Source organism: Daktulosphaira vitifoliae, unplaced genomic scaffold, assembly GCF_025091365.1.
Source record: "Daktulosphaira vitifoliae isolate Bord-2020 unplaced genomic scaffold, ASM2509136v1 Scaffold_5, whole genome shotgun sequence".
NCBI lineage: Eukaryota > Metazoa > Arthropoda > Insecta > Hemiptera > Phylloxeridae > Daktulosphaira > Daktulosphaira vitifoliae.
This window is the reverse complement of record NW_026099576.1, coordinates 19,693,827-19,718,218: the sequence shown is the minus strand read 5'-3', so window position 1 is coordinate 19,718,218 and position 24,392 is coordinate 19,693,827. Positions and strand designations below refer to the sequence as shown.

The 24,392-nt window shown below is 27.0% G+C and overlaps 2 protein-coding genes across 9 annotated transcripts in view; one reads left to right on the top strand and one right to left on the bottom strand.

Annotated features, from left to right (window-relative positions):
• The window catches only part of LOC126907346 (trace amine-associated receptor 1), a 326,541-nt gene extending 308,108 nt beyond the window's left edge, over positions 1 to 18,433 (top strand). For 5 of the 6 annotated variants that reach the window (XM_050688557.1, XM_050688556.1, XM_050688555.1 and 2 more), the window contains 5 exons: positions 4,554 to 4,670; positions 16,166 to 16,462; positions 17,385 to 17,540; positions 17,608 to 17,733; positions 17,798 to 18,433. In XM_050688557.1, the coding sequence (XP_050544514.1) occupies positions 4,554 to 4,670; positions 16,166 to 16,462; positions 17,385 to 17,540; positions 17,608 to 17,733; positions 17,798 to 18,043 (942 nt within the window). In that variant the 3' untranslated portion in view covers positions 18,044 to 18,433. The remainder of the gene's footprint in view (positions 1 to 4,553; positions 4,671 to 16,165; positions 16,463 to 17,384; positions 17,541 to 17,607; positions 17,734 to 17,797) is intronic. The other variant, XM_050688552.1, reaches the window with a different exon arrangement.
• The window catches only part of LOC126907347 (odorant receptor 46a-like), a 101,586-nt gene extending 77,233 nt beyond the window's left edge, over positions 1 to 24,353 (bottom strand). Inside the window, exons 1-7 of one of the 3 annotated variants that reach the window (XR_007704486.1) lie at positions 24,255 to 24,353; positions 24,199 to 24,223; positions 23,441 to 23,635; positions 23,260 to 23,379; positions 23,048 to 23,195; positions 16,492 to 16,776; positions 16,293 to 16,433 (exon numbers count right to left, since the gene is read on the bottom strand). Coding sequence is in view for 1 of the 3 variants with exons in the window: in XM_050688561.1 (XP_050544518.1) it covers positions 23,049 to 23,195; positions 23,260 to 23,379; positions 23,441 to 23,635; positions 24,199 to 24,223; positions 24,255 to 24,298 (531 nt within the window). In the remaining 2 variants the exon portion in view is untranslated. Of the gene's footprint in view, positions 1 to 7,888; positions 8,197 to 16,292; positions 16,434 to 16,491; positions 16,777 to 23,047; positions 23,196 to 23,259; positions 23,380 to 23,440; positions 23,636 to 24,198; positions 24,224 to 24,254 lie in introns of those variants that run through there. The other 2 variants (XM_050688561.1, XR_007704485.1) reach the window with 2 other exon arrangements.
• Positions 24,354 to 24,392: the final 39 nt, after the last annotated feature.

Below are 24,392 nucleotides of genomic sequence, written 5' to 3'. Positions count from 1 at the left end.
TTTTGATAGATAATAACTCATAACTGATGTAGGCGTTATATAACGGAGATCGTTCACCTTAACAAACGTTTAATATTCCTCGATTTATGTATGACACAAAATCATTTTTCCAAACTTTGGACTTGGTCAGTTTTTTTCGAGCACCATCAAATGATGTATTTAAAAAATAAATTAAAATATTTGATAAAATATGATAAAAAACATAACTCTTCAGTGTAAATCGTTTTGAGATAATCGTTTAATATTTCTGTACTCTTTTAATAAATAAAATATAAATCTCATAATTATAGAAGGATTTATTTGGGCTAATGTTTTAAATCAATTTTATTCTTTCCATAATATCATTATGGACTAACCACCCGTCCCGGATAATAATTGGTTAAGAAACCTCCTTCTTTGAGGTGGCCGCGTTGGCCCTTAATGGGCTGATAAAAGCGAAAAAAAAAATAATAATAATATCATTATAGCCCTTTAAAAACACTTAAAATCATATTACCTATTTGATTTAATTGCTTACAGTCCATAAATATTTTTAACACTTATTAATTGAAAGTTTTTTCATACTTAGCCTTTAAAAGTTTTATTTTTTTAAATAGTAATTTGTAATAACTATCGTATTAATTAATTGAAAAAATTGTATTATGGTAATAAAACAATAACTGCAAGTATTACTATTGTTGTTCGCTATCTTAACCTTCTATTGTGTTGAAATCGATAAAGTTTTATAACAGTCATATCATTATTATTCGAAAAGTGTTTGCGAATGGATAATTGTATCATTACATCCTCTTCAGAAATTCCTTAATAAATTAGTAAACAAAATTGCGTAGTTCAAATTTCATGACTTTTCGAAATACTTCAGTGAATTATTGAAAAAAAATTAGTATCGAAATTTAAAATAAAATGACGAGATATCATAAAATAATTATGTGTAAATAGTAATTAATTTATAACATCATGTTTAGCTAAAATCTTTTTTGAATTTATGCTATTTTTCACGTAAAATTTTCTATAGCCATTTATTATACTCATTTCTTTTTGATGATTTTTCATTTCAAATTTATTCAACAGAAGATTAAATATAAAAATGTTATGATTTATCACTTAATCCTTTATGCACCGCTAGATAATTTAATAAGTAAAGAGTTCCGTAAAATAAAAAATAATATTAATTTATGTAACCGCATAAGTCAAGACCATATTGTGACAAAAAATATAACCCACGGGCATCCGACGGTCATTAAAACTATTATTTTTTACTTAACGACTATTATATGGAAGTAATCGGACAAAAAAATCGTTATCATTCAATGGCTTTCTGTAGTACGTAACGAAAAGCTGGCTAAGCGACTATAAGTATAATTCAATCGCCTTACAAAGTCTTTTCTAATTCAAAAAAATGAAGATATCTAGCTTTTATAATGCCCTTATTCAAATAACTATTTTATATTATATTTGCGGTTTACACTACTAACGCCTTTTTCAAGTGGATATAAAAATTATCAAGTCACTTTTCAATGTATTATATTCCTTGAAACACATACAGCTCCACTATCGTAATCCACTTATGATCCCAACATTACAAAGATAGCGGTGGTTTGAAAAATTCTCCAATAGTTGACAACGTCTCTCATGTCTATATAGTAAAGGTCGTTGAAAATATGAAAATAAAAAAAAAGAGAAAAATAAAGGTTTTATCTCGTATAAAATTATATAGGATCCTAGGGGAACAGAGAAAATGACCATCCAACAAACTAGAACTGAGAGAGACCAATCGACGCTAGAAAATAAAAACGTCGATTGACAATAATCACACAATATTAAATTTTCACTCCAATTACAAATCGAACATATCGAAATAATCTTATAGAACCATGTCGTCGAGTTATATATTTTTAGTATAACATTATGACATATTCAACGTTTACATTTAATACTGGCCCAAAAATGTAACCATAATCAAACGTAAAAAAACCTTAACATTTTCTCCAAAACTTGAATAAAATTATTTATTGACTTTTTTAGTTTTCTTAATTGAACTAACTCTGAATAAAACAATATTTATGAAAGTATTTTGATATCTAATATTAAACCGTAAAGTAACCATTAAAATTTCAGCATCTCAAAGCAGTTGATATAATTCATCAAAATAATTTGAGATCAACTCTAACATCTGCCATAGAGTACATATAATATACAATATCATTTTGATGAATTATCTAATTATTTAAACATTTTTGGGACACTAAATTTATAATAATATAGATAAATATCTCTTGAAAATAAATAATTACGTCAATACGATTTCAACCGTTTGTAAAGTTTTAGTTTTCTTCGACGAGTTTTTTATGCAGAATTTAGTGAACAAATAAAGAATACAATGCCCTTCTTTAAATTATTTAGTTTATTTTACATTATATTTTATGATTGTATGTTTATACATTAGGTAGCCTAACTTAACGATAAGGCCGTTATACAAAATTACAAATAAGGCAAAAAACATTGTAAACAGAAACATAAAAACAAAGGTAAACACGCAACAAATGTAAACAAATATTAACTTTAATATATACTCTAAATATGTGGATTTTACAACCACTTCAAATATGAAGTTAAGTTGAATGGGATACGTATCTTGAACATTATCGAAAAAACTAGTGATCTTATATGCAATTACTGTGTTTTACTGAGCTGAGCTTTTTGTTCTTAAATTCTGGTGCACAATGTAATGTGAACGTTTTTTTATTTTTTGTTAAAACCAGCTATAATTATTTTTTCTTACTTATGTTTTAATTAAATAAAATAAAGTAAGATAAATCGTTATAATTATTTTTTGCTTTCGGCATTAGAAAGAGTAGCCACTTACAACAAGGAGAGATTGAAAAAAAATTTTAGAAATTAATTTATACAATAGCACTAGCCTAGAGACCTCTCATTACAGTACAATATAGTCATGCAAAATAGAAATAAGTTGCAAATGTGTTAAGTTCAATTAAAAATTGTTAATTTTGGAATATTGTATAAGATAATATGAAAATCATAAAATTTAACTTGATTAATGATACTAATTGGTCGAAAACAAAAGTTAATGTTTGATTATTTCAAATTTTGAAAATGTAATTCACGTGCAATCTAAAATTTTTGTATACAGAGTATGCAATGAGTAAAAAATCGAGTCAATTCTTATGAACAATAAAAATAAGGGAGATCACTTTTCTTACTTTCTACACATATAAAAAACACTCCATAAACTTGATTGAGAAATATAAGAAAAATTTATCAAATCGCTGAACATAAAAAAAAATGTTCCCTTAATTAAAATAATACAAACTCACATACATGTGTTAATACCATTGATCTACAAAATAAAACATTTTTTTATCATCAAAGACAAAGTTATATATTTGTAAACTAATTTTTGGCGTTGGTTTCATATACGTATTTAAATGTTTTCTTTAACTTCTAGTTTTTGAAATATTCATCAATTAATAAAAATCAAGGAATTACATATAAAAAAGTTAATTTAAATTTAAAAAAAACATAATTATTATACAATCATTAAGATACAATCCAATTATTTTAGTTATTTGCATATTTATATTTAGACATCTAAATACATTTAGATGTCTGTGATTATATGGCATATGCACATTTTTTCTGAATTAACTAAAATTATGATTTTGATAATGAAATAAAAAAAAATTACAACATCAATTATATCAATATTTATGAAATTAAATCAAGTAATGATTTTTAATTTTTTTTGGAGGTGCTAATTTTATATTAGGCTGTACTAAATTCCTTCTAGCATCCCCAAGTTGCGCCTATGCAAAGGACATAATAAACTTAAATTAATATACAAGGATTTTGTTATTATTACTTCCTTTAATATATAGTTGGATTTCATTTTATTCCATGATTATTTTTAAATAGTTAAAAATTATTTAAGATCTGAATATTTCAATTGCAGCAATTTTTTAAACATCAAATGTTGCCTAGAAATAATTACTATGATTTCTATTGAAATAAATTATTACGATATAAATACAAAAAATAGTGATTTTAAGGAAATTTTAGACTTTTCTCGTACATTTTATAAAAGTTCCTAACCACATATCAATCTAAAAAATACCATTGTTTAAACAGGTTAAACATGATTTTTTAAATCGACATTTTATAATAATTATGGTTAACAAATTAAAAATCAAGATCAATAAAAGTTTTTAAAAAAAAAAGTTTTTTTGTTTAATTACTCAATTTTTATTAATTGATGATCATCTCAAAAACTGAAGGTGATAGAAAAAATCTACTTGCAGATTTGAAATTAGCGTGAAAAATTGGTTTTGAAAGGAATATTTTAGTTATGATCAACATTGATTGTAGACCAGTGTATTTAAAGCGGCTGTTTTTATCAAGTATTTCAAAGTATTGAATGGTCAATACTTGTTATTATATGAAGAACATATTACCAGCACATAAATATGTTTTTACACTGAATACTTATTGAGATTTAACAATTTTTTTACATTAAAGTAATAGTATTTCTGTTTTAGGCTTTATTGAGAGCTGCCTTGCCCCAACAAAATGCCATGATATTGGTATTTATGGCAGTTGATCGGTACACATGCATGCTCCATCCAGACAAATATCATAAACACTCCAGCAAAAAAGTAAGTAAACCCATAAAAAAAAATAAAATATTTATTGTCACTTGATGTATAGAACGATAAAAGTTGAAACTTGAAAAAAGTTTCGATAAAAATCTGTAACATTATACTATTAATCAATTTAAAAACAGAATAACTGCTATTAAGTTTATTAAAATCTCAAGTTGAACACTTTAATTTTTAAAAATTAAGAATTTTCAAAGCGGTTTTAATAAATTTTTTGTTAATTGTAAATCCTCAAGGAAAATAAAGATTTAAAAAAAAACAACACTATGAAAAGTTTTGAAGTAAAAAGTATATTAATTGACATTTAAGTAAAGGTTTATTATAATTAAGTAAGTTATTATAAAAATTTTAAATTGGCTTGTATTTAAATGATATAATTTGGAAAAATGACCATTATTAAATGACCATTTATAAACATAATAAATATTCGTTGCAAATATCATTTGCACATTTTCCTATGTAATAAATTATACTTCTATTAATAAATTATTAAAGTTAATGATGTAAAAAATATAAGCCAATGTTTCGAATCTAATCAAATACTGTATGTTAAAATCTTTAATTTCAAATGTAATTATGTAGATATTATATTTTATGCTTTGTTATTTTGAGTATTGCTAAGTTAATTAAAGGAGAAAATGATTCTGGGATCGGTCCAAATATTTGTGGAAAGATATCAACATTTCCAGAAGTTCTCACTACTAGATAGGTACTGTGTTTTTTGAATGGCTTTTTATTTAATTAATGCTCTAAGTTTCTACAAAAACTATTCTGAATAAAAAACACTCAATTAATAATAAATACTAATCAATATTTATATTTATACGCGTATTTATTAACATTACATTTATAAAAAGTTTGACGCTTTTTAAGAACAATTTGAAGAAAAAAAAAGATAATTCCCAATATGATACTTTTAAAAATAAAACCACATTTGAGACATTTAGAAATATTTATTATAGATTTGATTGTAATAAGATTTTAACATTTTTTAGTGAACACATTTTTTAACACAACAAATAAAACACTTCATATTGATTAAATAGTTAGAACTATTTATTATGAGCAAATAGCACTTGAATATTCATAAGATTATTTAACAAGACAATAAGTTGACAGTCACGGAAATACATTTTTAAAGTGTAGTACTCAATAATATTCATTTAGTGTTTATGAGAAAAATATTTAAATAAAAATAATTTCTTTACATTTTGAAAAAGATAGTTCTGAATTTATAAAAATATCATTTCACCAAAAAACTACACAAATTTACATTAATTTTTAAGCAGATAAACAGTTAAAATTACTTTGTTACATTCTGTAAAATTTATTTATAAACTATGCGCTTTACTTGATAATGAATACAATACACTATATTTTGATTAAATAGAATTCATCTGTTCAAACAAAGATAATTAACAGCCAAGCAAGTTTTAGAGATTTCAAAATATGTCTCTTTTGTAAATAAACATTAATAATGACTTTTAATGTTTGATAAAACAAATATAATTATTAGAGTAAACTGATCAGTTTACTCTAATTTTTTACTTTTATCTCGAGATATAAGTTCACACGGGGTAAGAGTCCAATATTGATATTAATAATTTAATTTTATAGTTATAAAACAATGGTTGATGAATATCAAATCAGATAATTTGTACATGGTTTTTTTAGTCGTTACAAAATCATAAAGATATTGAATTATATATAAATTATAAAAATTTGTTATAATTCACTATTTAGGAATACTATTTTAAATTTATATAACAATTCATAGGACTTGAATATTTTTTCATTGTATATAGAATATTTTTATTAATCAATAATTAATAATAACACAATTTTAGTTTTGTATACAGTTTGTGTCATGTAATTTAATGAAAATTTTTTGATTTGGGGTAAAATCTAACGTGGCTCTAAAAGATGTTATAATATAATTGTATATATAATATGGAATCACCAAATTACTAAATACAATTAAATTAGTTATTATTTTGTTATTTAAAGTAAAAAATACCTAGTTAAACAATTATTTATTTATTTGTCCGTCTATTTATTTTCTAAACTTTTTAAAACTTAAATTTAACTGAACTCTTATTCCATCAATGGGGTAAGAGTACACTTTTAATTTTCAAATTATTTCAGTTCACTAAATAGAGTTCTAATTTCACAATTAATACTTAATTATTACTTTTCAATAGTTTGTCTAGCTTAAAAAAAAAAAAAAAAATTTTTTATTTTATTAACGATAAAAAAAGTGCGTTTTTACATCAGGTTACTGTAGATATATATTTGTTTTAAATATAATTCCTTATATAATTACCGTTATTGATAAATTTATTTTTCTATACATAGCTGTGACATCTTAAAAGTGCATAAATCGAAAAACTGATGCACTTATCTATTAATCAATAGATTGTGTATAAGCATTACAATATCAAAAAGGTGATTATTTGTAAAGTTATGCATCCCGGATACATCGTTATAACTGTTATACACTCAGTTTCTAAACGAGTGTATCAATTGTTTTATTTGCTTTCCGGCCACTATGAAATACAGAATTCAATTGTTCATAATATTTTGAACCGGATACTTCTAGAGCATTAAAAATTTTACAAAACAACTCCCCACTAAATCTATCATTCATAGTGCGCATTAATATCCCAAAGACCTTTTAAATATATTTGAGTACAAACAGAGCCCAAAATACATTCGATTTCTAAGTACATACTATTTAATTTATTACAATGTGTATTATTGATGTAACCAGATATTTTTCAGAAAGAGATTATAATTTTGATTATTTTTTTACTCTAAAATTTAAGAATAAGTACTGAGAAATATTTTTTTTGTGTAAAATAAATAAAGGTCGTGTCTGATGTTCAAAAATAATCTCTATTTTTAATTATAACTTGATATTTAGTTGCATATCTTTTAATTTAAATTTCAAATTTATGTATTCGTTGGAAATATTTGATAAGTAACCTAAATAAAATTTATATTTATATTTTAAAATTTCATCAAACTGTATAATGTATTAAGTTAATCTATGTTATATTAATGCTTTGAAGTTGATAAACTTTGTATTATTCTTTAAATTAACAAAAATGGATAGTTTTATCAAAAATTCTTTAAAATCTAAAAAAAATGTATGTTATTAAAACTATTATTAAACCATTAAAGAGATTTTTTAGATTGAAAAATCATGTTTTATTATAAAAAAAAACTTAAACAAATTAGTATTTTATGAGTACTACAAATGAAAAAAATTAACCAAACACAGTGGGGACGCGTCATAATCGTCAGATTTTCATAAAGAATACTCAATTTTTAATTAATACTCCAATTGTTATTACTGGTATTAAAAAATACTTAATATTTTCCTATCCCTTGAAAACTTCCTCCGCAGTCTACACTCCAATCATCTTGAGATCTCCCTTCATTTTATCTGCCCACAGTTGTCTGGGTTGTTCTGCAGATCGTTTTTTGTCCAGTCTTCATTTTGTTATGTTCACTATTACTCCTTCATATATCCAAACATAACCAACTTTTTTAAATAACTTAATTATTTAATAAGTAAAATAACATAAATTATAAATTTTGTTGAATAAATTATTTTATGAACTTAGTTTAGTATAATACTAAACAAAGCATCTTCAAAGTTGCGTTTCATCAATCGCTATTGTAAAGAATTGATTAATCCAATAATACCCTATAATATGTAGAATCTTTTATTAGATTACTTAAATATCAATTCTATAAATATTAGAAATAAAAAATATAACATTTCTTTTATTTTTAAATTATTAAGAACTGCCCTGAGTTAATGAATAAATTATATTTTTTAGTTTCAACAACTATAATACGGCAGTCGTACACTTACGTGTCTTTTTATGTTTAAGTTAATCTCTATTTTTACCAATTAATAAGTGTATGAAAAATAAATAAGTAGTTATAATATGGATCTCTATTATCATACTAATATTAGATTCTTTTATTATGTATTTAAATAATTTAGTTAAGGAAGTTTAAATTATATAATTTATACTATCGGTTTACTTCTTAAATAATTTACTGATGATTTGTAAATAATTTTTGTATTGGACTTTCAAAATGCTAGAAACTATATTTTACGAGAATCGTTCAGAAAGTAAGGTTACAAGGGATCTCCAAGCCATAGGATGATTTTATCTAAAACTTTTGTACCTATCACGTAGAACATGTCTTCGTAAACAATATCATAGGTTTAGTATCATCAACGTCCGATTTGGGTAAAAAGGCCTATACAATGCTTGACTCGGAAAAAAATAGAAAGACTCTAGATACTTTTAAAAAAATAAGGTCCCTAGCATATTAAAATCTCGTACATTACCAAGGGGCCTTTGTTCTCACACTCCCTTTTACGGTCCTCTAAGAAGTATTAATACATAAAACAAACGATATAACATTTTGTTTAATAATAATACTACATTAAGTTATTGAAAAAATAATACACAGGTAGTACCTTACAATTAGGTATCAAATTAGTATACTAATAATACAAAGGTTTTCTTGACAACTCTTCTAGTCTATCCTATACCTATCAAATGGTGTACATTAACCTGTACACAATCGCAATATCAATTACCACAAAAAAACTAAATAAAACCGTTTTTATAAAGTCAGACAAATCTTCATGTCTAAGTAAAGTGTTCATAAAGAATTTCTTTCATGATATATACATGAACTTTAAAAAGATATATCCTGTGGTCTTGTACCTTACTTTCTGTACAACCTTCGTATTTTATTCCTTAAAGAATTCACTTATCGTATCATAGGTAAGCAATATTCCAATAAAATCATAGACTTAATCCTTTGCTACATATATTTCTATTATTTATTTACATAACGTAATTGAAAAAGTTTTTCTTCATTGATTGATGAAATTTGAGTTGAAAATATCAAAATAACCGTAGAACAAAACTATTTCAAGGTTATTTAGTCAAGTTTTTGTATAAAATAACTTTGAAGACAACATATTTAAAATTATTCTCAATTTTATTAAGTACTACATTTTTCTTTCGTATGTCTTATTAAAGTTATTTGATAAAAAAATCCAATCTTTCTTTTTTGTTACTTTATCTAAAAACAACATTAAATCTAATTTATTTTTAAATAAATTTGTCCATCCAGTTAAAAAAAAGGTAGCACAGGGGGTCGCGGCACAGTGTCAGCGTGGCATAGTTGGGATTAGTATAGATGATATCTGACAATAATTAAAATCACTATCATAAGAAACGCATCGATGCAAATCTGTAGATAGTGTTTTATATTTATAAATTGAAGGATTATTCAAAAGCAAAATTCTAACTCAATAAGACTTAAGGAAAAATTGCAAAAAAATCATTGCCACAGTTAATGATTTATCGGCAAATGTTCGTCGCATTTGTTTTTTTGATGAAATTGGCAATTTAAACTGATTCAAATGTCAAAATTAATTTTTTCGACTTGAAAGAAAAAAAAATTAAAATTAATTTAACATTATATTCCATGTATTAGATTTATATAATATTCATGAAAATCAGTGAATCCCCTTATAAGGTATATTAAAATAAATTAAAATACAATACTAAGAATTTTAACACAAAAATAACATGTTTTTTAACTATGGCAACCATTTGCAAATAGAAGATAAGTCGTTGGGACAAATTTTTTTTTTGAACTTATAGTACATAATATTAACTTTAATTAATTATATGTTTGAAGCTCGTAGTATTTCCAGAACATTTTCAAAACTTAAGTTTAAAAAGTTAAATGTTTGTGCAGAAGTTGCTATTTTGAATTCCCCTCTGTGGACAGGTAGGTAAAGGGTCAGATTTTCAAAAAATTTATGTCAAATAAAAGGAAAATATTTAAGGTTTCAGTATTAAAAAGAGTTATTTTACATTGTTCGTTTTTCAATAAGATATGACAATTTAAAAAAAAGTCAAAATTTACTAATTCTAAAAATCATAATTTTTTTAAAGATTTCCCTTATTTACGGAAAATGAGCGAAATATTTTCAATTTTTGAGAGTAATTTCTTCGACTAGATACGATTTGTGATATTTTGACGTATCGTTGAAGGAAATCGGTCCAGTGAGAGCTGAGAAAAAGTAGTGACAGACACAAAAGTGGGGACATGGCATAGTTGGGTCAAGTATAATGATATCTGACAGTAATTAAAATCACTTTTATAAAAAGCGCTTCGATGCAAATCTGTAAATAGTGTTTAATTTAAAAAAATTGATGGATTATTCCAAAAGCTATATGATCTCCTATTTGCTTATTTATATCTTGGTTACAAATTTTATGATTTATAAGTGTAATATATGAATAAATAAATATTTATAATATATAAATATATATAAATATTTATATATATTTATAATTTATAAATATATAAAAGAAAATGGTTTTATTTAAAAAAAAAGTATGTCGAACGAATGAAGTATATAAATAGTATTTATCATAAAAAAATTGTATTGATATATAAATTTTTCAAAAAGTTATAGCATTACAAAAATCTTATTTTTTTTTTTTATTAACTTTGATGTCCGTTTTCACTATGAAATCAAAATAAAGTCCGAAATTTTTTTTTTTTCATAATAAAGTTTATTACATAAGCTTTAATCTATGTAAAATTGTTATTGTTTCCGTAACACTTAATATTATACTAAAATAATATTAACCTGAATAATACATTTCTTCTCACGATGGAAGACTATAGTGATGGGATTTTTAATATTTGTTGAATCTAAATGAGGTAAAAATCAAATGTGTTGAAATTTTTTTTTTCTCAAAAAGATTTAAGGAAAAAATGAAAAGAATTCATTGTCACAGGCGGGTACGAAACTGGTACCCTAAGCGCAAATACAAAGTGTTACCAATTCAGCAACCGCTCGTCACATTCGTCGGTTAATAAAATTGACAATTTAAGATAATTGAAATTTTAAAGTTACCTATTTCTACATAAAAGAAGCAAAACAATTTAAATTAGTTTTACTTTATATTCTATGTCAATTAGGTTTATAAAATATTTATGAAAATCAGTGTAGTTCCCTTATAAGATATATTAAAATAAATTAATATACAATACTAAGAATTTTAACACAAAAATAACATATTTTTGGATATTTCACTATGAAGACGATCTATATATTGAATTTTTTTTCAATAATAAATTATATTACATAAGCTTTAATTAAAGGTATATATAAAAGTGTCAGTATTTCCGAAAACTTTCAAAAGTTATTTTTTTATGAAAAAGTTGTCATTTTTAATCCCCCCTGTGGCCAGGTAAAGGGTCAGATTTATAAAAAAAATACATCAAATGATAGGTAAAGACACATTATGTATCTTTAAAAATATATATATACTGATTTGGTTATTTTTAAAAAAATTATGACAGTTTTAAGTAAAAAAAAACCCAGCACAGTAGGGTCGTGGCATAGTTGGGTCCAGTATAGATGGTATCTGACAGTGATTAAAATCACTATCATTAGAAACGCTTCGATGCAAATCTGTAGATAGTGTTTAATTTAAAAAAAAAAATATGTTAAAATAGCATATTTTTGAATACGGTAGACATTTTCGCATAGAAGATAGGTCGTCGGGACAAATTTTTTTTTTTTATTTTATAGTACATGAAATAAGCTTTAATTTGATATATGTTTGAAGGACGCAGTATTTCCGGAACATTTTCAAAAATTAAGTTGAAAAAGTTAATTTTGGTAAAAAAGTTGCTATTTTAAATCCCCACTAATGAGCAGGTTACGTGATAGATTTTCAAAAAAATGATATCAAATGAAAGGTAGATATCTAACGTTTTAGTAAAAAAAAATTATGTTGATTTGTTGATTTTTCAAAAAGTTATGGAAGTTTTAAGAAAAAATTTCGAAAATTAGCGATTTTTAAATTTGTAATTTTTTTGGAGGTTTCCCCCATTTACGGGGAACGAGGGCATTTTTTTCAATTTTTGAGGGTAGTGTCTTCGACTAGATACAATTTGTGATCTTTTGACGTATTTTTGAAAGAAATCGGTCCAGTGAGAGCTGAGAAAAAATGGCAACAGACATAAAAAAAAAAAAAAAATACATCATAGTAAAATTAATACCTTCTCCGCTTCGCATCGAAGCTAAAATTGTAAAAATTAGCGATTTTTAAAATTGTAATTTTTTTGGAGGTTTCCAAAAACGGGAAACAAGGGAAATTTTTTCAATTTTCGAGGGTAATGTCTTCGACTAGATACGATTTGTGATATTTTGACGTATCGTTGAAGGAAATCGGTTCAGTGAGAGCTGAGGAAAAGTGGTAACAGACACCAAAAAAATAAAATACATCACAGTAAAATTAATACCTTCGATACAAGCTGAGAATATTTTAGTATTTAAAATTAATTATTAAAAAATATCTTTTCGTATGAAAATATTTTAGAACAAATTGATAACATGATTTTTACTTTAGTATTAAAATATTAAAATTTATTTAATATTTATAAAATACAATTGTTAAGTAATGACTGGAGGTGAATAGTGAGTGCTACTATTTTAATAACTTGACATTCTCAACCGTTCACCAACTTATAAATATATCAATAACTTCCGTAATACTGGTCCAAAAAATTTTTATGGAGCAATCATTTTCTAATTATCTAATAAATAAGCTAGTTAATTTAGTGTTTAAAATTAAAGTGATACCATCATAAGGTATAAGGGATGAATGTAAAAAACTTTTTTTTGTTTATTAGTTATGACCAGAAATATCCTGTACTACTGCCAAAGGTGTCTAATTTCAGTACTCTATTAATTCGACATTATCATTTTAGTTTTCTGCATGGAGGTTCAAAACTGATACTCCATGTTAAAAGAGGGGAAGGCCCTCATTAGATTAGATTTAATCATTATTATCATTGTACCACTGGAATTCCAAATCGCTTAAAATTATTTGATTGTTATTATATAAGTAAAGATATTTTTTTATTGTTTAATAAATATCCGACCAAGAAAGCCACTCCAGACGAAGTTTGAAAGGAAAACTTTAAACAGCGGTAGGATGTTTGATAATGTCAAAGCAGGTTGGTGCGGTGAGTGTCGGTTTTCCCCATCATGAGGGCGACCTGTCCTAACCAGTTTTCAGTGTTAGAGTAGTGTGTGTGTGCGGTGGTTGTGAACGTCGTCACTCTCGCGGTCGTATGCTCCCGATGTCTATGCGGTAGTATTGCGAACACTGTTGTGCTTTATCGTTGACGTCTTGCAGCTGTATGTCACTGTTGGTCGCTAAATTTATTTTTATTTGACAAGGGCCCATAAACAACGTTATTCATTGTTTTGTACGTGAAACGTTTATCATTAATTTGTTCTGTGGTTTGAATAAGGTAACATTCGATTGTATCGGGCTCAAATGTCACATCCATAATAAATAGCTCATAGATGGCCGTAATTTAATCATTTGGCGATTGACGAAGAACCTATCGATACAGAATCAATCTACTGAGATCCAGATCCGATAAAAACGGTTTTTCTTTTAATGAATGTATAATTTCACTAATTTAATAATATATTTGTAATTTTTATTGTTATTTATTCGCTGTACAAAGATTTGTTTTAAGATTAAGTTACTAACATTAGAGTAAGAATTAATTGTATTTTCTTTTAAATTAAGTTTAATAATAATAAAAACTCTAAAAAAAACTTTACGTCCATAAAAATTTTATTTGAATTTTCTTTTATTATTTAATTTATTAACTTTACCTGTTTTATATACAGAACCAGCAAAGGCGAGACTTAACTTGGTGAATGGTTGTCCGAGTAGTTGCGTCATACAGATAATAATATGGATACTTATATTTATGAAAATAAAGAATATTTACAACAGATAAATATATTTATAGAGAGCTCTCTATAGCAAAAATAATGATGAACCCTATGAATTAATTTAATCAATTAATTACGTAAATGCAACCAATGCAATTATCTAGAACCCCACAAACGCATATAAAAATTCAAAAAAAGTTGTTTTTACAAAAAATAAAAAAGACAACAAGAACGTTTTTGCATCGAGTCCCATATTATCTGATACCAAATATATGTTTACATCTTTCCTAATGATGAAAAACTTCTTTCATAAAATTATAATTTATTTCTATATACCACTTTCTAAAATTTTTTATACCTCAATTATTATTTTCTAAATTTGATTTATAAGATGTTAATAAATTACGGAAACCAATTACTACGCAGGAAAACGTTATTCTAATTTAATTTTCTATAAAATGCGCGACTGTAAATAAATAATATCTCGAGAACTATTTGAAGTAGTGTCAGAATAGTAAATTTTCTTTACTTAAATTAAATCTTACATATAAGCTACTTTAATTTTTATTTCTGCCAATAAAGTTATTTTTTAAAATTATAAATTTGATAGCGCAGCAAAAGAATACGTTTAAAATATTAAAAAATATTTTATTAGATTCAACTTTAACGTTTTTTTTTATTCGAACAATATTCGCGGTTAATTGTCTCCAAGGCTATTCCGAAGGAAACGAGGGCATGTCAACCTTCAACTAAACAATATTTTATCGTTTAAGTTGGTTGGATATGATATGATAATGCTACCAAAAAAGTTGCACAATTTAAAAACAAAGATTCAACAAAAAATAATAATTTTTTCTTCGCCTGTATTTTTAACTTCAGGCTCTGATTACTTCCCAATAACGAATGTTGAGCTTTCTTACAATAAATAATTTTGATAATAAACCTCTTCATAAAATATATTTACTAACACATCTTAATAATAATAATTATTATTAATTATTTATTTTTCTAAGTTTAGAAGTATACAAAGAAATAAAATAATCATTTTAATGGAATTAAAGATATATTTTCATTCTTCCCTCTATAAAATTTATTTATAAAATAATAAACACAATATTTTTAATATTTGGGAAGCTAAAACTTAACATATATTCGCCAATATTAAATGGAAAAACATACAAACAGGAAAGGCGATTTTGTAAAAAAAAAAATTAAAATCTAGAAACAAATACAATTTGAATTTATGGCCTTTGAATTCTATAATGATATACTTTAATAAATGTCAACTAAAAATATTTATAAACTAGGAAAAAAGAGTTCTACAATGATTGACAGTTCAATTATTAAAGTTAAATGTACTGTATAATACATATGTGAGTAATCACTTGTAGTATAATTTATTTACCTAACGAAATAAATTAAACTAAAATACTACAATTTTAATCTGCTTTGAATAGTTAAAATATTTGTTAATATTTTGTCATATTATATTATATTTTGTTATGTTACATTTTGTAAATGTACAATTAAAAATCCTAGTAATTAATAATGATAGCAATAAAATTCCCAAATTTCTTTTGAAAATTTAAGATATTATCAACAAACAACCATTGTGTTTACAATTTAAAATTTTTATTAATACATATTATTCTGTTTACAGGGGTGTATGTTAGTATTAAGTCTTACTTTAATGGGTTCACTAACCGCTTTTGGTGCTGTCGTTATTCGCCGAGGAGGATACTATTACAACGGAAATGGTTTGATGGCATGCGAACCTTTCTATCAAAGACCAAGTTTGCGTATACTGGCCGCTTGCCTATTTTACTTTCCAACTACAATGGCACTTATGTATTTTTATGGTTCAGCTTTACACGTGGATAGACTTAGGCATAGGCAGCAAATAAATATTTGTGCAATTCTAGTGCAACCTATGTTAACAAACAACATAGCTACAAAGGTATACAATTAAATAACTACATAATTTACTTTTAGAGGGACTTTAATATGCCAATTAATGTAGGCTGCTGAAGGTATTCTGTACATTTTGAAATCCAATATAACTCTCAGAAAAAATTAATTACAAGACCATTGATGTAGATTGAGCGTGCTCCAGTTTAATAGGATAAAACTTCAATCTTTTCATTTTTCTCAAAGCACTTGACTTATTTTCAATCGACTCATTACAAAGAACATAGACGATGTAATACAAATAAAACCAATTCAATTCACAGTTATATTCATTCATAACAGTGGGATGTGTTCAGCAGATGACTAAATAAATACAAATATATAGGATAATTTATTTATCACAACCCACGCAATAACTTATAGAATAAAAATAATTAAAAAAAAATTTTTTTTTTTGATACCTTTAGTTACATATTGTTGAATTATTAGCTATTTACTACTAAATTATTTAAAAACTATTTAAAACTATAATACTTTTTTAATTCATCCCTTAAGCCTCGTAAGAGTGTCAACTTTGTTTTTTCAAATGGGAACATATATTTTGAGTATAATAAAATGTTTGAAGTTTTATTTTAATAGTAAATGGAATTCGAATTTTTAATATAACTTCAATCATTTATTAGATATAAAACTTAAAAGTTTCAAATTTTTTTGTTTATACTATGTATAATATATGCGGATACGCAAAATTAATTGTCAGTTAGAACTATCGACTAATATGCTTAAAATATGGTAGTAAGGAACATTGTAATGAGTTTAAAAATATACCAACTGACAATATCGAAAACAAATCTATCGATTGTCGAATGACAATAAACGCTCCGTATCTGTGATAGCGATATCATAAAAAAACAATTTATTTAAAAATATTTTTTTATTTAATTATTTTTTAACATTTTGGTATTTTATAGAATTCCCTTAACGAAGCGTCCGAACAAGTAAGTTCCAATGAATTGAGACAAAGCATACGAACGACAAGAACCATGGGAGCTGTTGCATTGTGCTTTATCGTAGCTGTGACTCCTTGGACTATCCAAGAAGTTGTCACGGCTTGTACTGGTAGTAAGGTATTTTTAATAATTTAAAAAGTCTCCAAAAATTATGGACCTAAATTATTGACATGATCATCCGTAGATGCCTCCTGCTGTGGATTTCTTCATAACATGGATAGCAATGAGTAATAGTTTTTGGAATCCGTTTATTTATTGGTCACTCAATAGAAAATTTAGAGGAATCAGTCGCAGCATTATAAAGACAAAAGTCTTAAATATATTATTTATTTATTAGCCATTTATACTAAAAATTCTGTTTTTATAAATTATAGATATTTTGTCGAAAAAAATATAGTTCCAGTGTCATATCGTCTTCATGCAACCTAGGACATCAAGAGGGTTGTTGTGCTAATGGTGATATGTGCTTTATGACCCTACAAAAAGACAATGAGGTCATCATTGAAGAAGACAGAGAATCGACAGAGTCGCAGGATAGAGGTGGATTTCCTCCAACGCCTCCACCTCCACCACCTTATCACAGGGCCAACTCACAACATTGTCCAGCAAGAAAATTTTAAAAAGAAAGTTTTTCATCTTAGGATACAGTAAAAAAAATTGTAAATAAAAATGTAAAAAATCAATTTATAAAAACCTGTAATATACAAAAAAAATTAAAAAACAAAATTAATGTTAAAACTGTACTCAATAAACTAATATTTTAATAATGAAAATATCTACGTAGGAGATTATAAAATAACTGTGATTTTTTTATACGAGTACAATTTTTCTACTTCATTTATTAAACCTTAATTTAGACATATAACTCGAAAACATCTAGCATTTCCAAAGGTTTATAAAAATAAAATAAACACAATCAATCTTTGGATTATTCCAAAAGCCATATCAACTCATATTTCCTTAATTATAATCTGATTACTAGTTTTAAGTATTATAATTACAGTACATATTTTAGAAAATAAATTTAATATGAAAATGATATAATATATTGTTACAATATTTTTTCAAGTAATTTTCACAAAAAAATTTAATGGTTTATTAAGTAGTTGTATACTTCGTTATCTCTATAGCATACATAGTATTAAAAATGTTTTGATTATCAAAAAAAAAAAGAGAAAAAGTTAACTCTCTTATGAAAATATAATTCCCTGTTAAAAAAAGGTACTGTTTAGATTATGCATAGTTTATTCATGAAAATCAAATAGTGATTTATCTCACTATCGTAAATTTTGGAGATAATGGAATTAGAGATAATGGAGTTGAAGCCCCTCTATACGTCTGTTGTTACTTAGAAAAAAAATTGTACCCAAAAATTTTTATATCATTAAAATAATTTGAAATTTGCCGATTATAGACAAATTTTTTTTAATTGTCATATTATTTTTTTTTAATTTTTATTTGGTACAAGTTAGGAGGATACAGTTATTCTAGAACATTATCATAAATTAAAAAAAAAAATTTCTAAACATTTTAAAGTTCTATGACTTTGGTAGCAGATTATTTATAAAAAACAAGTTCTAGGATCATTTGTTTTTAACTTACAGTACATTGAATTAGTTTTATTTAAATATATAATAGAAATTGTTAGGAATGTTGGTACCATTTCAATAATTATATTGAAAACAATTTTCCTATCACGTGCATTTAATATCCATATTTATTCAATAATTAATTGGGTTTCTAGAAAAAGTATCTAGATAATAAGTTTATGATAAATTATAAATTATAATTATGAGCTCGTGATTTGATATGACCAGAAATTTAAGTATAAAATATTTATAATTGTTTTAAAATTGTATAAAACTAACATCTTACTGTAGAAAATTAACAATCTAACATAATATAATAAGTTACGAGTTTAGGATGTAAGAAATGATAGCAGAAAATTAACTTTTCGAGTAAAGCAGCACAACAAAGAATTATTATTGTTAAAAAAATAAAATAATAATATTGATTTATTGCTATTAGGATATATATTTTTGTGTCCAGACAGCATTTGCAATAAGTATCGTTTTTTATCTTTTGTTAAAATATTGTTGTAATCTTCTATTCATTTTACGATTTTTTCGTTTATTATTAAAAAGAATACAGTAAAATGTTTATTGTATTAAAAGTTATAACAGTTATCAGTTATATGTATTCCGTTCTGTATATATAATATATATTGTAACAACATAGTTACCTGAATAATTGACCAAATATTTGATGAGAATAATATAGTTACATGTATTTAGTTTAACAAGTAAATTGAATTCGTTATTTTTTAACGATTTATATATTTTTATTTTTCAAGGGAAATTTATTTTTAAAAAAGCTAAATATCAACAATCGAACTTTTACAAATAGAAACCAATAATAGTTTTAAAGTAATTTTTCTTTTAAACAACTATTTTTGAACATAATTATTATTTCATCATTAGTATAGATTTAATACTAATAACAATAATCTATTGTTATTAGACGAGGAAGTAAATATTTTAATGTTGCAGAATTTGACTAGATTTTTTTTATAAATCTTATTAATTAGAGGTGTGTGCAGTAGGTGTAAAGTATTTTAATAATTGTGTATGTGATAACCTCCACTAGTCAACCGGTCCGATATCTGTCATCCTATCGTCATCAGCTGACCGTACACTGTGCACCTATACCCATATTGTTGTATTTCCCCCCAATGGACGTGTCAAAGTTGGCACCACTACCACCACCCGGCGTGACAATCACCGGCCAAAATACAAATGCCGCGACAACGTAATATTATTTCTCAGCTACACTACCCAGGCGACAAGTCGTGTTTTCTATATAATTTTTATTGTGAAAACCACGTTTTTTTTGTCCTCCGTTTTTTTATTAAAATAAACGTCGAGTCGACCTGCCGTCTACTTGTGGTGTCAACCAGGCTGTAGTTTATTTTTTTTGTCCTCCGTTTTTTTTTTTAAATAAAACGTTGAGATACCAATGATGAAGATGATGTGAGGCACAACTATGGCCGGTGGTGGGTCGTCACTCCTCAAAACAACAACGACAAGTATCAACATGAAACCCCCTTTTACCCCATATTTAATTTTGTGTAACTGGCACCTCTCTTTTTCTTTTTCTTTATTTTTTTTCCTTTATGAATAACGATATTTATAAATCTTTAATAATTAAATCATTAAAAAAATGTTATTATATTATACATGGCCTCTTTTTTTTCTCTCTCTATACTTTTCCCTCATTTTTATTAATATTTGTTTTTTTTTTTTTATCAAAACCTAGTAGCTCCGTCAACAAGTACTATCTTGCTTGGCACGGCTACTAGGTCACTGTCCAGTGTTCCCCCTGGGCAGTGGATAATTAGTAGGCCCTCTGTTTTGGCTGAAACCTTACAATATTTATAAACATTTTGTAGAATTGTTGTATTATTAACTTTGTATTAGACTAAAAAAAAAACAAAACATTTTAGTATATGCGATGGAATGAATTGAATTGTCGGGGAGAGTACCCCGGGAGCACTGTGGATAATCTCATTTTTATGTAGTAAGATTTTGTTGAAATAATTCTCACAATAAGTCTTTATCGTCGTGTATTACTTTATTGTACTTTTAGTGTGTTCAAGTTTTATATGATTTATCTCGTTTTGATTATTACGATTATTCTATTATTATGATTATTATTCTAAGTAAAGGTTTGCGGATCGTGTGTCGTGCGCCCGATTTCCAACAAGCGGTTGTACGTTTCTTAGTGCCTAAGTGTATTGTTCCTGCTGAGTAGTCTCAGGCGACTTTCAGATCAGTCAGAAAATCATGGCCGAGTAATACGTCGCAATACAGGTCGTCTAAAATAACCGCTGAAAAACGCACTTTTAAATCCGCGATTTTGCGCGGTAAACGTGGCGGTGTGTCCGTCCGCTAGTCTAACCGCGTCCTTTATAAACAGTTCCGTATTTATAAGCAATTACCGGTTTTACATACGATTTATGCGCCTATGAGTCGTGTAAAGCTGTGACGAAGCCAATTTCGAATTCTAAATCGACTGCTGGAGTAGTAATTCTACGCGGGCATTTACATTACTCGGGTGGTTTACGGTTCGAACGGGAGGCAGCTGGTTCTTAACCGCGACGCCGGTTTGCCCACTGACGGTGTTAACTGCCATTAGTGGACTAGCTGGGTCGACTGATACCCCCTCCTCCACTGTGCCCGAAAAAATTTCGAACACCTGACTTGCGCTATGTTCGGTCGTGTCGGCAATGTCTTCGAATTCCGATACCCTGATTACATCCGAATTTACCGCGGCATACCCTCCATCCCAATAAGAGGGGTGTAGTGCCGAAAAAGTGCCAAGATCGTTGGCGGTATGTAACTCGTAAGGGCCGGTTAGATTCGGTGTTCTGCGCGACGGTCGTGATGCGTGATACGTGTTACCGGATAAAAATTGCGTAGCGGCAGGGCGCGTTTTAACTGAAACGTCGTTTAAAACGCTGCGCCCTGTTTGGATCTGTTGTAGGCTGGGGGGCGGACTAATTCCCTCCTAGCAGATTGCCGTTTCCCGATACCGACGGTCTATTTGGGCATTGGCGATGTCAGTGTCGCTCGCTGCCATAACCGCGTTTGCATAACCCGCTCGCTGTCGGGCCGCTGGTTGAGCAGTATGCCGCGGAGGCAGTTCGGCTGGCTGTCGGGTCGTTGGTGGAGCGTACCGAGGAGCTTATCTACGTTGTGCGCTATCTCACGTAGATCGGCGAAAGACGCTGGGTGCATTAACCGTATCGTAGCGCAGTAATCGTCCCGTAAAAGTGAACTGCGTTAACTGTCGCAAAAGTGGTTCTGGTAACCCACAACGTACTCGCGCGGCCAAACATTGTTTATGAACAATAAACTCGGTTAACGCTTGTCGGGGGCCCTGTCGCGTCGTTTTTAAGTCCGGTTTGAGCGCAGGATATCGATATTGTCGAACTCCTCGAGTAATTCGGACATAAATTCCGTCCATGGCATAATTTTTAATTTTATGGCTCGCCACCAATCACCTGCCCTGTCGTTCAAAAACGGGACGACGATATTCACTCACGCCGTTGGGTGTATACCGCCCTGACAGAGTAGATCCTCCGCTCTGTCTAGAAACTCCCGTGAGTCCTCTTCGTTTCTCCCGTAATACTCAGGTAAGCAGGCGCATAGGTCGTGGTAGGGTACCAATACCGACCGCGAGCTGCGGGTAGGCGACAAATCATTAAAGGACTTCGCTTAATCCGGACAGCTGTCTAGTATTACGAAAAATACGCAGTTTATGCCGTAGACTAAAATAAACATAAAAGCAAGTTCCTCGAATTTCCCATAAGTACATATATTCTTATCTACCGTCATTAAAGTTATCATAAACTAATATCATGTTGCAATACATATATATTGTATATCATACATAGTAATTAGTATAATATAATATTCTTAAATCTATAATACGGACATGTTTTTTGGTTATTTTGTTTAATCCGGACTTTCATTAAATCAGACAACCTAGAGCCCTTATTGGTTCGGATTAATGAGGTTCTACTGTAGTTAGAAATAAAACTGAATCGGCTCAAAGCCTCTTACCTTAACTTCTCTCGGCCGGTTTAGATTTCGTACTAGGTCTAGTTTTCTTAAATAATACATTCATTTCAGGATTTGATTCTAAATCACGTGTCAACTTTCTTTTTCTCACAACTGCTTCATTATTTTTAATACCACCAAACAATAAATCCTATAAGTTATACATGTATTAAATCTATGATTATTGAAATAATAAATTGTTTTATAATAATTACATTCTTGCGAGGAGTATCTGAAGAATATTTTGTAGTTTTTCTTTTAACAATAATTGATGACTGGCTAATAATATGTCCTTCTGTTAATGTACTGAATCCAAGTAGAAGTGAATCTGGAGACTAGAAATAAAATAAAATTAGGAAAAAAACTGTTAACCTTTTTAAAAGGTAAAATAATTACCGATCCTGTTGGGGATACAGCAATGTCTAAGAATTCATCATCTGAATCATCTGTACATGATGTATTGCTCTCAGATAATGTTGACACTGATCTAGAATCATCTGAATGAGCAGTAAGAGAACCACTGTCCTGTGAATTAGGATCATGATCTTCAAGTGGATATGATCGTCTTACACGGCGTTTGTATTTTGCAAACTAAAAACCATAAATTACAATATTTATTTTCATTAATATTGAATTTCTAGAAAATTATTAAATTTAATAGTAAATTTGATATCTAACATTGATCGTTCTTTTTAACTATAGCTATTTAACAATACATAATTAACAGTTTAGAGATGAATAAAAAATTTAATTAAATTTACTGTAATAAATAAACAGACTAAAGTTAATGATTTAATTTATGCTGGGATTAATTAATGTTAATATATTATTAATACAAACTTCACAGTTTAAGAATGCACAACAGTATGGAATCTTGCTTGACATAATTATTGTACAAATAATATACAATGTATAACTAATACAAATTTGTATAATTATATTATTTAAAATATCTTTTTAATTTTTGTGTTTACATAAAATAATATATTTTTAAGGATTTAAAAAATTATTTTATGATTTAGTTTAAATAAATATTTGTTTATTTAAGGTATTAATAATAAAAATATCTATACAATTTAATTGTTATTAGCCAATATTGATATATTAGCCAAGGTTAAATTAAAATAGTTACATGCGTTTATTGTATATCTTACTTTAGACATCATGTATGGTTGTAGTNATTGTATATCTTACTTTAGACATCACTACAACCATACATTTTGATGAATTTTCTTTTTCGATTAGACTGTTCATAATTTTTATAACACATTTCAATGGGCTATCGTTTATAGTTTTTGAGTTTCTCTTGATTAATNGGCTATCGTTTATAGTTTTTGAGTTTCCCTTG